The following is a 14,752-nucleotide window of genomic DNA, read 5'->3' as shown; positions in this document are numbered from 1 at the left end:
GCAGTCAGAGGCCGCAAAACGCAGTGCGGAAAGATGCTGCCAGCCCGCCCGCCGTGCCTCCCGCCGCCCCCCGGGACCGGCGGCCCCTGCCCCGCCGGCTGCCTCTGCCCCTCTGCGGCTGGAGGGGAGGGAGGGACCCGAGCCCCCCGGGAGAGCGAAATAATCGGCGGCGGCTGTCAGACAGCAGTAAAGGGGGCTGAGGGAATAAGGGCTGAGACGCAGAAGGAGACAGAAGGAGTCAGTCGGCAGGAACAAACAGACGGCAGCTCCGCGCTGAAGCCTTGCAGGAGTTAGCGCTTGCTTTGCACGCCGAGCGCTAGGCAGAGGGAGATATTCCCCCGCTGAAGGGCTCTGCAGGCTGCAGGCTTCAGAGGAGCTGTTTTGGGGACCCTGCTACATCTCACACGGTCGCGGGAATCACCTTTATCGTGCGCTGCTACAAAACGGGGGGCGGGGGGGGGCTGGAGGTTCCTGCTTGTGGCCCTGCCCCATGCCCCTGTCCCCCAAGGAGGAAGGGTTGAATCGGCTTGCCAGGCTTCGAGGTCCTTGTTAGTTTAGGGGTGGTGAGAGCTGTCCACGGGGATTATTTTTGGATTGGGGAAAGGATGAGGAGAGAGAAATCACGTTTCTGCTTTATCGTGGAAAACGTCTGAAGAAGTAACAGCCCCGTGCGGTTTTCGTGGCAGCGGGGCTGTGGAGCCGTCCCCAGTAATGCCTCCCTGGGCTAGCTCTCGCCACGCTTGGCATTTCACACGGGTAACGCTTGGAGCGGAGGCTTCCCCCCACACGCACACGTGCTGCCACCAGGCCACCACAGCTCTACTGATGACAGATTTCTAGTAACTGCCGAGTTACTTCCAGGGGATGGATCGCATCGCCAGCCTTCACAGCCCATCAGACCGCCCCGGGGGTGAGCAGGGAGGGAGCTGGGGGCGGCCAGGGAGCTGCACACAGATGGGGGTGAGACACCCCACGGGCGTGGGTGCAGGGGCAGCGAGGTGCGTGCAGCTCGTTAGCTGCACCCTCAGCTGGCATCCCCCCTCGCTGGGGCCAGGCTGCGAGCCCTCCAGGAGCAGCTTGCAGCCAGGGCTTGGTCTACTGAAAGCCTCCGCTATTGCTGCAGACTCTAGGCAGCGTGTGCCAATCCCCTTGGCTTGGCAACATTATTTTTGGCTGCGGCTCCCTCCCACAGTGTAGGAATTACAATAAAATTAAAACAAACAGGAAAAAAAAAAAGAAAATAAGATGCCGAGCGAGTGCTCCGGGTGGGGGAAGGAGAGGAGCCCATGGGTGCCACGTGTCTGCCCCCCGTGCCGTTTGGTGGTCGCTTCCTTTCCAGCCGTGGCACCTCTGCCTGCTCGCTGTGGGGTGGCAGGTGTGGGGTGAGAGGAGGCGGCATGGCAATGCAGCCCCGCGCCGGCTGTCGTGGGGCCTTCCCCACCGCGTGGCTGGCCCTGGCACACCCCGGGGCTAAAGGGGGTGGCCACCCCTCTGGTCCATGCCATGGGGCAGCAACCTGCCCCAGGCCCCCAGGGCAGCTGCTGGGGATGGGCTGAGGACCACCGTGGTCTGGACTGCAATTTGGGTACGGTAGACCTCTCTGTGTGGACACTGCTGTCTTAGGGATGATGCTGGGTCCTGCTGGTGTGACCTGGCCTTAGTCTTCACCCCGCCTCCAGCGAGAGGTGTTAGGATGCGCTGCTGCTTTGCTGGTGTAGGTGGAGCCTGAATTCTGATGTTGTCCATTCCACTACTACAGTTCGGCCTTAAAAACGGAGTAGTAATGAAAAAAAAGACATTTAAACAAATCCTATTCCTGAATTGAGGCCATGAGATTTTTAGGCACAATGCATCCCAGAAACAAAGAAGCCTGTGCTTTCCCAGAAAACTTTATCTGTCAAAACTTCACAGAAAACACGAGAGGATGTGGTTTAGGGAGGGAAAGCAAATCCATTAGGGAAAAAAGAAACCCCTTTCACTGGTGCAGAAGAAAACACCACACAACTTTGTGATGGGAAAGCACCGCTCAATTATGTTTTTTCCTCTAATCTACCAACCTACATTTCCACCTCTATACAGAAAGCATGAATATATGCATTTATGTAAAATACACTCTTTACCGAAAAATGGGTAGTATTTCTACTTACAGGCTGTAAGTTAATTTTGCCACCTTCTTTGGAGCAGCTCTTGTATTATTTTCCTTCACACGCTGTAAAGTCTGATAGAGCTTTCCCCATGCCCTTTACACACCTTCCTGCTGCTTCAGCTCCTCCTACTTCCAACATATTTTCCTTTCTCTGGCTCAGTATGAAGCAGAAGGAAGACAGGGAGGGCTAATGATAGAGATGATGGGGGTGGGGGCTGGGAGGGTAAAGAAAGAGGTGGAACTTGCTTTGCTTTTGTTTTGCCTTAGCGATCATTACCACTCTTGTACCAAAGCTTGCCTTTGCTCATCCTATTCAGAGCGAGCTGCTCTTGGCCTAGACTGACCTCCTGCTGCTGGCAGTCACATCTTCCTCTGACTTTCTCTACTTCCTCTACTCAAGAGCTGAGAGCTGTCCTGCTCCGTCACTTGCTTGTGTTAATGCATATTGCATTGCAAAACATATTACTTCATTAATCAGTTCAGCTGGTTAACAGAAAGATTAATAGTCTTACCTTATTAACTTGAGTGCATGTGTCTCTATATTCAGGGTATTCAAAGAACTACAGGGTATGATTAAGCTACAGAGAAGTTCCATTATAACCTTGTTTTCCATATGTTCAAAGCGTTCTGAAAATGTCGCCTTTGGAACTCAAATTTCCTGTGTCTAGTAAAAACTATTGGCATGCCAGGAAGTCTTCCTCTGAACATAGAACCCAGCCTTTCAGAAAATTCACTGTATGTTTAAAGTACGAAGCAGGACTTACATTTTAGCTTAAATACTTCCAAATAAATTTTTTTTCTCTGGATTTACATGTCCTTGAGAGCCACGATTGCTTGTCCAGCTGCTGGTACAGGCAGGATATGGGTTTCATTTTAAAATGGGCTCTGAGAGGCTCACTATAGGGAGTGGCTGCTGCTGAAGTCCAAAACCCTCATGCCAGGTTTCCCTCAGTGCTGTACTGCAGTTCCCTGGGCCCATACCGTTCCACTCTTCTTCCTTCTCATGGCTTACTTCTGCGCAACGCAAATTACCTGTGGTCACTTGTGGCTTAAACACATGTAACTCTCCTGTCATACAGCTCATTCTATTGTTACATGCTTGTCTCACCTTGGACATGCTGCTGAGGTTAACTAGCTCTTGACAACACCTGGCTGATCAAACGGCTTGGCTACCCCCCGATGTGATCATGGTTTACAGTTTAATATTGGTAGGTGCACGGAAAATCAACACTGACAGTAAGGCACGTTCAGAGGTGGAGATGAGAAAGCCTGCTGTGATTTCAGGGTGTGCAATTATAAATCCAGTAAAGAACTGCAATGGCAGCAAAATATGGCAACACCACCCCTTGCTGTGCACCTGTACAGCCACGACTATGGTGAGCTTGAAGGGTGCCTATGACTGTCTCAAATACCCGCTTTTGATGTAAAGATTTTTTTTTTAAAAGAAAACTGTGACTTTTGGTTTACCCACTACAGCTTCTTGTTTCTCCAGACAGTGCTCCCTGTAACATTCACACCAGTATAGCAGTGTAGAGTGATACTCCTAAAACATTGCCTCCAAGCCCAGACTGCAGCTCACCAATGTTTGCATGTAGTAAAATCTCCGCCCAAGGCTGGGGAATTTGGCTTCCTTGAGGTTGTCCATTCCCAACCTCACATCTTGGGAGAGAAGGAGAGAATAAATTTGACAGTCTCTGCAAAACTCTACCTTAGTCTCCTGTCAATGGCTGCTTAAATTCTCCCCCTTCCCTACGCAGGATGCTACTATTTGCCTTTAGCATTTAAAGTTTAAAATATCAACATTCAGTAGGCTTCATGGCCAGAACAAACTTCCCATGGCTCACCAGCCCTCTCTCTACCATGGTATGCTCTTCACTCACTGGCTTATGCAGTCACAGGTGGAGTTTTTTACACCTGAGAAAGTTACTTGTCGTCTTACCAGTAATCTCCTTACTAACATCCTGAAATGACCCCTCAGGCCGTTTTCCCTGACTTCTCTTTCCAGTCAGTCAAGAAACTAATCTGAAATCCCTCCCATAATGCACCGATGAGCTGGGAACCTGGTTGCTAGTAGATAGCGTATGGGCCAAAATGTAGGGATAAAGGAAGGGTCTGTGGTCTTGCCATGTCATAGAATATAAAGGAGCAATTCTTTTGTTTCTTTAAAGAGAGGAAAAATTACATGCTCTTCATTTTTCCTGGAGGAACCTTCCTCCTCTTAGGCTGGGTCAATAAGCAAAGCAGAATCAACAGAGTACAATAAAAGGGCTCATAGATGCATGAAGTACACATCAACTGTGGACAGAAGTTGGATGAACATTTAAGCCAGTGAAGTGAAGAAGAGCAATGACTACAAAAAAAGCAAGCTATTGGAAAAGGAGGAAGGTAAAGTGACTTGTCTTTAGAAAAGCTGAGATACAAGCTCTCTGACCAGGACTGGAAGAGCACCCAGCAAGGCAGAAGAGAGAAAGGAGCTAAGTGGCTGGTCACTACCACAGTTTCCAAGGCAAGGGTTCACACTCCTGAAGGATAACCAACTCCAGTATTTTACTGGTGCCCTCTCCTCCATGCTGTCTTCTTGCACAGCCAGTGCAGTCTCCAGAGTACAAGATTTTCAGTTATTCCAGTACTGGAAGTGGGTACTGCTCCCCATTCACTCTGTTCCCACACAGTGCTTTGGTGTGTGGACAAAGGGGAATACTGGCCTTCAGAAATCCTTCTCAATCACCAGTGTGACTGTACCACCAGCACTTACTGGCATAGCAAATCTGCATCTTTAAAAATTGTTATTATAAGCAGTTGGAGTGCCTGTAATAGATCAAAAATGCTTAAATAATACATTATTCACATTTTTAAAATTTTAATATTTGGGGGGGGTTTTATGATAAATTGATTAGCCAATCTTCACAGGTATTCCCAGGTATGTGAATGCTCAAAAGAGAAGAAGTCAGGAAGACTCTAACACACTCAGTTACCCAGTTGTCAGAAAAGCAGTGGAGAACATATCCATGGGTGCTGGAGGCATGTGCCATGTCCCAGTTTATTTCCATAGCATGACATTTTGTCTTGCACATTACAAGCAATGCAAGGGTGAGCGCAGGGAGTGCTTTCCCTTAAGTTCTTTCCCTGCTTACTGGGCCCTGCCCCACTGATGATGAGCACACTTTCTAGCCACCTGTCTCAGTCTACTGTGCCTTGAAAACTGGTGGAGAGCCTTGGAGGTCCTTTTCCTTGGAGACATTGTGTGGGATACTGCAGAAGGCAAGAGTAGAAAAGACACTGGCCACATTTTTATCCAGAAGTGATTTGGTAAGGAGGACTGTCTTTTCTTTAGGCTGCTTAGCTCGCACTTCACCACTCTTCTCCAGCTGACAGTCTTCTGCTGGTTGCAGTGATAACCACCACGAAGACGGCAAGAGGCATTTCTTAAAACGACACACACGTCTCGCCACCATTCATACTCTTGGGAGGGACTAAGGTCCCTGCTATTCAAACTGGTAAACGTCATCTCTGGGACAGCATCATGCTGGTCAGCTTTCTACTCTGTGGGTGACAGAAGCCTGTGTTGTCTTTCAGGCTGAGATAGCGAGGTTTTCTCTGTGATCAGCAATGTGCAGTAGCCACAGTGTTAACACTGGCTGCAGAGCAGTTTGTGAAGCCCATTCTCTCAAACCTTAGCTATTATTTTAAGCATATTAGCAACAGGAAAAAGATCATCAATCATGTAAAAAAATATACCATAAGATCTTCAGCTGTCTTGCTGACACTGTAATGACACAGACCTGTAGAAGTCTGGATGAAAAAGCCACCAGGTGGCAAAATCATCCACTCTGGATGAAAACATCTGCCCTCATGGGCAGATCCTGGAGTTGGGGGGCAGGAAAAGTTTGTGGTCAAGCCTCGTGTGTATCTTTTTCATGCAGAAATGCTGAATGTCCCAAGACTACATGCTGAGAGGATAGTTTTCTTTTGCACAAGCTGTCATGCTGGTGTGCCTACATAGAGCCCATAATGACTGCAGCGTGCAATAGTTGTCTGCCAGACTGTCACATCAGTACTTATGAGCAGAAATAAGCTCCCCTCCATTATTTTTTCCTGAATATCCCAGTGTAAAAGTGAGATGTTCACATGCAAATAACCTTTGCTGCCTTCCCTAATCTCTCCTGCATCCTGCTACAAGAACACTAAAGCCACATTCATGAGCGGTTGATCCTGGTCCAGGCTGATGTAATAGGAAAGGACAAAAATGAAAGTGAGAAGCTGGGTTAGCAGGCTAAAAGCCCTTTTTCACACCAGCTTGGGAGGGACAGAGAAGTTCTTCCTCTGACCATTTTGAAACATGCTCTCAAGCTGGTGAGTGCTAAAACCATTGGAAGACATGCTCACAAATCCTAGCACCAAACCTATCCTAGGACCAATCTCATCACCTATGTAATTGCAGCATGGTTAAGAGTCTGTTACAGGAGTATGGGCCACATGCAGCTCTTCAGGTGCACATTCACATATGGGTTTGGTCAGCTCAGGTAAGCATGCTTGCGTCCAGAGCAAGAAATATTCTGCCAAGTCAATTTGGATGCTACAGGACCCATATCAGAAACAGTGGGGTATGCAAAGTTCAGTGGAAAGAGACCCCCTAACTGGAGCAGGAAGGAGGCTTGGATCTGGTAGATTGGTTTGCAAAAAATAGGAAACCAAAATAATTGTCCTCTAAGGGCCTGCCCTGGCTCCATTTCACAATGTTGTGCAATTTATAAACTTTAAAAAAAAAAAAAAAAGCCTGCTACAAAAATACAGCTGCTACAAAGCCAGTTAATGTGCTGCTGGTCTGTTCACATAGCTTGGCTGAAAATGCTGCAAGGCAAAAGTAACAACAAAGATGTGCACCCCTTCCTTTCCTGTTCACCTTAACGAGGTGTGAACTCAAAAGGCTCTGTATGCCATTTAAATGCTACCATTAAGCCTCAGCTATTTTTTTTTTCTATTAAAAACAATGATGTTACAGTTTCTTAGCAATGCTGTGCATCGAGAGAGGCAAGGGAACAGGGGAAGAAATTATACGTTGCCATATTACTAAGGACAGCTGAAGAACTGAAGGCAGTCTGTTGCATGGAATGTATAGGAAATCTTCTACCTTTTTAGTGCTTCACTCTGTAATCTCCTAATCTTCCTTTCATTTGTTCTGGTGATGATGTGGTTGTGTGGTGATGTGATAGTGCTTCCAACATATTTTAATAGAAGAACCGGATTAAACAAATGAAAGTACCTAGTATGAGACTATTAACTAAGCAGAAATAGATGGTGTGCATCAGGATTCTGCAGTTGCTTTCCTGGACAAGGAAAGGGAGACTTGCTGCTGGCTAAAATTGTATATGCCGTATTTCCTCTGCTGTGTTGCTTTATTATCCAAAGTGAAAAACCCGGTCTGCTGTAATCGGTAACAACTTTGCTACTGCTTGCTGAGGCCTCCAAATTTTAGAAATAACTTTATGAAACCTCCTTGAATTCTCCCTTAACCTAATATGCCAGAGCAGGGCTGGGAATGAATGGCACTTGTCTCCACCCTGGCGAGTGGGAACTCCATCCAGGCTTTGCTTGGCAGTACAGGGAATTACTAACACCAGTCTCTGTAAGCCTGCTGACCAGCACTCCCCATCTCTTTGCCCAGTGTGTTTTACCCTAGACCGCAGAGTACTTGCCTGGGGGAAGCAGCAGAAGAAACCATTTCGCCACTGCCAAGATCAGAGTTATAATTCTGCCTAGTTGCTAGGAAACTATGGAGGAGGCTCGGCAGGGCTGTGAGCCTATAAAGAGCAGCATGGCAAAAGTATGAACTTTCAGAAATAATGAGCAAGTGTCGTGCACATGGGCAAGTCATGGATTTTCTGTGGCACGTTGCTCAGACGAACCTGAACAGGTTGTTGCAGGAATAAGCAAGTGGCACCTTTTTAGCTACAGTAGCCTTTCCCTGAAAAATGTGAGGCTCTTACTTGAAAGCTGGTAGGCGCAAGAGGAGTTTTTCAAATGTGCAAAATGAAGTATTAGCCAAAGCTACCTGGTTTTCTCAGTTGTCCTGTTATGCATGAGGGCAGCTGTACCCCTCATGCACCCAGCTGACCTGTACTGAGACTCGGCCTACCATATCGTCCCTTAATGTAATCCTTGTTTACTTGGTTTATTCTGTGACTGCACTAGTCATAGTTTTTGCTGTTGAATCATCAGTATGCCAGATCCTCTTTCACTCATTTTATTTTCCTGTCCTGTTGATTAGTGAGGAAACCTTGAAAATAGAGATTTTAATAAAGCAAATCATATCAGCAGCTTTGAAAGTAAGTCCTGAAAAACTTGATCTTTCTTACAAATCCGGTTATAAAGATGTCAAATAATTCTTTGATTGCTATTTGTTTTAGTGGAATTTCTGCAAGGGAGTCTATTTCCCTTCAGATTATTATCTACTCATATCCAGAGAAGCAATTTAGTATGTAACAATTATCCAAGGAAGAAAACTATTTACAGTCTTTTCATGTTTCATCCATTATGAACATTAAAAAGTATCAAATATACAGATATATAACCTCAAAAGACCAAAAAAATCCAGGATCAACGGAACTTAAGGTCAGCCTGTTACAAAATGTATGAGCCTTTGATTGTATTTATGGAAGAGAGAGCCATAATCAAGACATGCTAGTGCTATACAATTGAGAAATCAAAGGCAAGGGAAATGATACATAACAGAATTTTTGAACTTAAAAATATGTTCAAGAATGTTGCCGGTTACAAACATTCTAGGCTTAAACGAAACCGAGTAACTACGGCATCTTTGGGTAACACAGTTTTTCTTTCTAAAAGACTACAATATCCATTGCTTTCACTGATGCTGTTATTTCTCCCGTTTGATAGAATATTAAAAGTTCCTGACTGTTTGCTAAATCAGTTGCAGAGTTAGCCTAAGTAACTATACAGGCTCAACAAAAACAAACAAACAACAAAAAAGAGAAAGCTGCCGAGAGTAACGGGCCTGCCTACTAGAACTTGAATCTTTGTCAGCAATCACAACAGCAGCACCAAAATTGAACCTGAGGAGCAACAGAAAAGCCTAGAAATCTATCATGAAATATTGCCGAAGTTCTTGTAAGAAACTCTGTTAGGTCTTGACAACTGGCACAAATTGTGAATTGTCTGTGACTCTCTGACTCAAAGCTTGAATTCTGTAACAAAGAAAAAAAAATTTTAAAAAATCTAAAACCCAACACCCACAGAATCCCCCTGGCACAGAGAAAGGTCTGCTCTCCACTTGACTGACTGGCTGTCACAAAGTTTACAAAATCCATGCCACACATGGCATGAATGATTGTTTCCCCCATTCACTGAACAGACAAATTCGTAACTTAATTTTTCTGGGTTCGACTTCTTCATGAAAGCATCAGAAAAATAAAGACGGAAAAACTTCACACTGATTGTTCTTAAGCCTGAAAGCTGATGTTTCTTATTTTTTCCCTATTTCATGGCGATTTGTGCTTCATTTTAAGAGCAGAATGTATTTTTAGCGGCTTAGGATGTTTTTCTTGAGGCGGACGAAAGAAAATTGACTTCCCGAGAGGCCCCCACGTTCCCAGCGATGGTCTCCAAGCAATTACGAAGACCCTTTACAGTTCGTACTCGGCAAACAGTTTTTATCAGGCAGGAATGCGTTCGCCACCCGGCTGGTTACGACTCCTCACACGCTCCCGCCTCGCGCGGTGCTACTCGTGACCCACCGCGAGTGCCCTGGGGCCGCAGGAAGCCGCGGGCGCCCGGCCCCCCCCCCCCCCCCGCGCGGTGCCCTCCCGCCTTCGGGTCGGGACGGGAGAGCCGCTCCCCCGGCCTGAAGCCGGTCCCGCAGGCAGGGCGCCGCGGCTTGGCGGGAGGCACCGAGCCCGCCCGGCTGCGGCGCCTGCCCGCCAGGGACCTCTTCACACCACTGGCGCGCGAGGACGCCTTCCCGCCACGCGCGCGCGGCCTGCGAGGGCCGGGCCACGCCATGTCGCCGTTTGCTTTAAGTTCTAAGCCGGGACTGCCGCCGGTTCCACGCTTCCCCGTTCGGGGCTGCCCTCGCCGGCAGCGCGCCTGCTGACACCCGTGGCCCTCCCGGGAGGACCGGGCCGCTCGCTGCCAGCGAGCGCGCGCGAGGAACGGACCGAACCGCCGCGGCCTCGTTGTCGAGACGCGGCCCGCGCCTGACCCGCCGCCCGCCGCCGCTCCCCCGCGGCGGAACGGCAACGCCGCCGCCCGCCCCCTGCCCCGCCCCTGCCCGCGGGCCCCGCGGGCGCCGCCGCCGCCCGCCCGCCCCGCCCCGCCCCTCCCCGCCCCGCCCCTCGCTCCCCATTGGCCGTCGCCCTCCTAGTATGCAAACGACGGCGGCGGCCCCGCTGCGTTGCGGCAGCCGCCAGGCGGAAGCGGAGAGCCGCGCTTCCCGCGCCGCGGGCCGGCCGGAAGGGGGGGGCGGCCGCGGCGGCGGCGACAGGCGACCGGCGGCGACAGGCGGCGGAGCCCATCGCCAGGGCTGGAGGGGAGGCCCGGGCCGCCGCCGCCGGTCGCCCGCCCGCTCCGCTCAGTGCCCGGGGGGGGGGGGGCGCGGGAACGCGTGCAGCGGCGCGCGGAGGCAGGCCGGTCCGCGGCGTACACATCCGTACGTGTGTAGACATGTGTTCTACACGCACGTGTGCCTAGAAAAGTTAAAAAAAAAAAAAAATTTTTTTTTCTTGGATCGCGTTCAAGTCAGCCGCTACCGAAACGTGCTCTCCAGCCTGGCAGCTCGAAAGAGGAAGGAAGACTGGGAAGAGGGGAGGAGGAGGAGGAGGAGGCGGCGGCGGCGGCGACTGCCCGCAGGCTGTGACTTTACCGCCTTTTCCCTCGCTCCGGCCAAGAATTTTCGTCCCGTTCGGTGACAAGCAAAAAGCCGGCAACAAAACCCAGAATAAAACCAAAACAAAGCCAACAGCCCGCCTGAGCAAATAATATCACTTCCCCCCGCCCCCCCCAAACCCACTCGCGCCAAACAACAACAAACAAAAACCGAACACCCCACCCCCAAACAAAAGGCAGAAGGCCACTTCTGGAAATTAAAAAAACCCAAACCAACCAAACAACAAAAAGCCCTCAACACACCGAGTCCTTGAGAAAAGAATAGATTTGTTTCCTGGAAAAGGTGAAACCAACGGCCCGGTGGTGTGTGTTACAGATTCCAGGATCTCGTTTATTTAATGCAATACTCTGCAATGGTACGTGGTGCTTAAAATGATTTTTGTATTTTTTTTTTTTTAAACTTGCTTGGCTCTTGTAATTCCTCCAGGCTGTGATTGTGTCTCTGTGGTTTCAAAGTGGATGTTATACCCTCTTCTTAAATGCTGATATCACTTCTGCTTTACAGGATGAGATATAAGTGGTGGATTGTTTATATTTTACTTTTTTTTGGCAGCTTTTGTATATGGGTCACACTTTTATGCCAGGAATCAGTTGATGGGAGTTTGCGTCCAAAAGTGCTGAACTTGGCACATTTCCTGCTTCAACTTTTCGCCCCTCCCCCTTCTTCTCTGGCAGGCAACTATCAGTTAAAGGCTGGAAAGGATTAATGCGAATGCTACTTTATTTGTACCTTGCAGACAGTTCTTTTTCCCTCTTTCTTGTTGCTGTAGAGATTGCTTCTATACTCACCTTTTAGTATAATATTTTCTCTCTGGCTGTCTTGGTGGATTTTGTAGTTAATGGGCTGCAGTGTTAGCACATAATGTTGAGGAAATGGCATTGCTGTTGTGTATGGTCTGCTCGATAAATCGCCTGGAGGCTTGCGCTGGTCTCTTTCATGCTATATTGCAGGATGCAGTGTTCGGGTGGCATTTCTGACTTGTTTTTTAAAGTTACTTTAGAGGGTTTCTTTTTGTTCCTTTTTTTTTTTTTTGCCTTTTTTCACTGCCGTTTTGTTGTGGGACCTGTGTGTGTATTTTAATTCATTCCTTTCTCTTGCGTGTCTGTGTGTATGTGTGTGTGTGTGTGTGTCTGTCTGCTTTCCCTCTTGTCCTCTCTTCGCCTGTGTGTCTGGGCCACATTTTAATGCACAATATCCCATCCATTAAGTTGTGGTTGAATGCGGAGTGTGTGAGGACTTGGCAGCTCTCAGGTTGAAGGGGGCGGGGAAGCCAGTTTCGACTCTGACACAAGATGCCGATGTGGCGTGATCTGAATTATTATTAGGGCTGCGAACATGGCCATCTTCTCCTCCCGCTGCTGGAAAGCGCTGCCATTGAACTTGAGACGGGACAGACAAGATCTCCAACTTTTTTTTTTTTTTTTTTTTTTTAAGTACAGTAGCTGGCAGGGAAAAGGTGCCAAAACACACAAGATTAACTCATAACATTCTCTGAAGCGGTTTTGAGCTGCAATGCGTATAATTTTAAGTTTGAATCACAAGAAAAAAATAAAGCACTTTTATAATTCTAATTTGGGCAGACATTTAAATCCAGCTTCTAGACACCATCTTCCCCCCTCTCCCTCCCCCAATATTCTCAAAATCTGGCAAGTGATATAGACTGTCAGAAAAGATGGTGCTGGGATTTTGTTGTTGTTGTTGTTGTCATTGCTGTTTATGTCCAGGGCATTTAAGATCAGCCAATGTGAATTTTAAAAGAATTTACTGTATTGGGGTAAGAGGGTTTCAAGCCTTTGTAAGGCTGAGAATGTGACCTGCAGTGAGGACAAAAACTGCACAGTTGTGTAACCCAAAACGTTGTGGTTTACAGCTTTACACTTGAGGTTTGATGTTTTCATTTGCTGGTCTGGGAGCTGTGGAAAGCTCAAGTATTATAGTCCCCATCAAACCATATGTGGACAGGGGTCAAGTGTGCACACCCTTCATATGTATGTGTGTCTCTGTATAGAGTCAATAGTGTGTTTCTTTACTTTTGATTGTATCTATGCACACTTTCTGTCTGAACATACATACACACAGCTTATATACAGCGTGCATTTCTTCTGATCACCAGGAAACAAACAAAAAAGGAGTGCTAGTAAATATTGTGATACATATATTTATAGGTATGATACTACACCAACTTAGAAGTTATACTGATTGCTGTTTGCATTTTACATCATAATACCTTATGATTCAGCTGCATATGAAATGTATCGAGACCCCATAAACCAATTTATTATCAGTTTGCTTATTTAACTTGTTATGTTTGCTCCCTAAATGTCTTCTACCCAACTTTCTGTGCATATACGTATGTTTATATGTACATATCTATCTGTATGTGCACACAGTACTCCTGTACATCAGAAAACTGACCAAGGCTCTGATTATGCCAAAGATGTGAAACTTTACTTTGTAGTTTAATATGATGGTACAAGTCTTGCAAGGCACGAAGACGAGTCATACCAATAGAATTGCCATTAGATAGCACTATGATAATATGGTTTAAGTTATTTGTTACATGTAGTTGACATAAACTATACTATATCTGTGCTGCGTAGTATTATGTACCTAAGTAACTGTATATCTAATGGACATGTGTGTGAATGGCATTTTCTAAGAAAGGGTGAAAATGAAGTTAATGGTATTGCTATTAAGCTAGGTGTAAAAAACACTGTAAAGCTTGTATTTTGGATCACACAGACCTCTTAAGTAAAAGTTTTGGAGCTGATTCTCAGATATTGAGTCTTTTAGATGAAATGCGGTGTGCCAGAATGATTTTTTTTTTTCTGATTTTCACAAAAAGACTACTGGAATGTTCATGAAAATTTGATTTCTTAGAAGTTCACTGTGTGTATGTTTAGATAGTCAGCCAAACTGCCTGCTTGCATCCTGAGAGAATCTTAGGCTGCACGCTTCAGCATTAGCAATACCTTTCTCTTTGATTTTTGATGCATAATGATAGTCTTGCACTCCAAAACTTGAAACAGTTGAGCAGTTGTCCGGGCAAAGGGCATCAGCTGAGATCCTGCTTTAGGAAGGATATGGGTGGCCTAACTGGCCTTTCCACTTTTTAATGTTATTACCTCTGAAGTCCAAGGGCAGTGCCACTTTGTGGCACCTGGTAAAGTGTGAGCACCCTCTGTGAGGGAGGGAGGGAAAAACCAGGCTTTCAGCACAAGTCTGGCATACCAGGATCTGCACCACTGGCAGAAAACTGCTCTGGGGAGCTAGGGCGGGTGGTGGGGAGCGAGGCCATCTGCCCATGGTGTCAAAAAGCCTTTCTGGTTCTTTCCTGAGATGAGCCGTCTCAGATCCTGCAGCGTGGGCAGTGAATGTCCCTCCATCCCAGCTACCCTGGCCAGAGGCGGGTGGGAGGCATGGGGGGGGCCATGGGGACAGCCCCCCCTCTGGAGGGTGCAGGCTCTCAGGGAGGGTGATTCACACACCAGCTTCAGTATTTGCCACTTACTGGTGTGAAAGGTGCCTTTTCTTCCCGAACATGCGTTTTTGTTGCATGTTTTCTAGCACCCATGTGCCTGTGCCCAGGTGTGCCTGTGTCCAGACGTGTGTTATCAGTGCTCACATCACATCCCGCCTGAGGGCAGGATCCCTCAGGCGATGCCACCCCAAGGAGTTGAAAACAGCTCCTGGTGTCTCCTACC

The 14,752-nt window shown here is 47.5% G+C and overlaps 1 protein-coding gene across 12 annotated transcripts in view; it reads left to right on the top strand.

Moving 5' to 3' along the window:
- NFIB (nuclear factor I B) overlaps positions 1 to 14,752 on the top strand; it is a 281,568-nt gene that overhangs the window by 85,567 nt on the left and 181,249 nt on the right. Inside the window, exon 1 of one of the 12 annotated variants that reach the window (XM_069776474.1) lies at positions 11,243 to 11,403. The exons of the other annotated variants lie outside the window; for them this stretch is intronic. Coding sequence (XP_069632575.1) covers positions 11,386 to 11,403 — 18 coding nt within the window. The 5' untranslated portion in view covers positions 11,243 to 11,385. Of the gene's footprint in view, positions 1 to 11,242; positions 11,404 to 14,752 lie in introns of those variants that run through there. 12 annotated transcript variants of the gene reach the window in all.

This window comes from Haliaeetus albicilla, chromosome Z (genome assembly GCF_947461875.1).
Source record: "Haliaeetus albicilla chromosome Z, bHalAlb1.1, whole genome shotgun sequence".
NCBI classification, from domain to species: domain Eukaryota; kingdom Metazoa; phylum Chordata; class Aves; order Accipitriformes; family Accipitridae; genus Haliaeetus; species Haliaeetus albicilla.
This window is presented reverse-complemented; position numbering and strand designations above follow the sequence as displayed.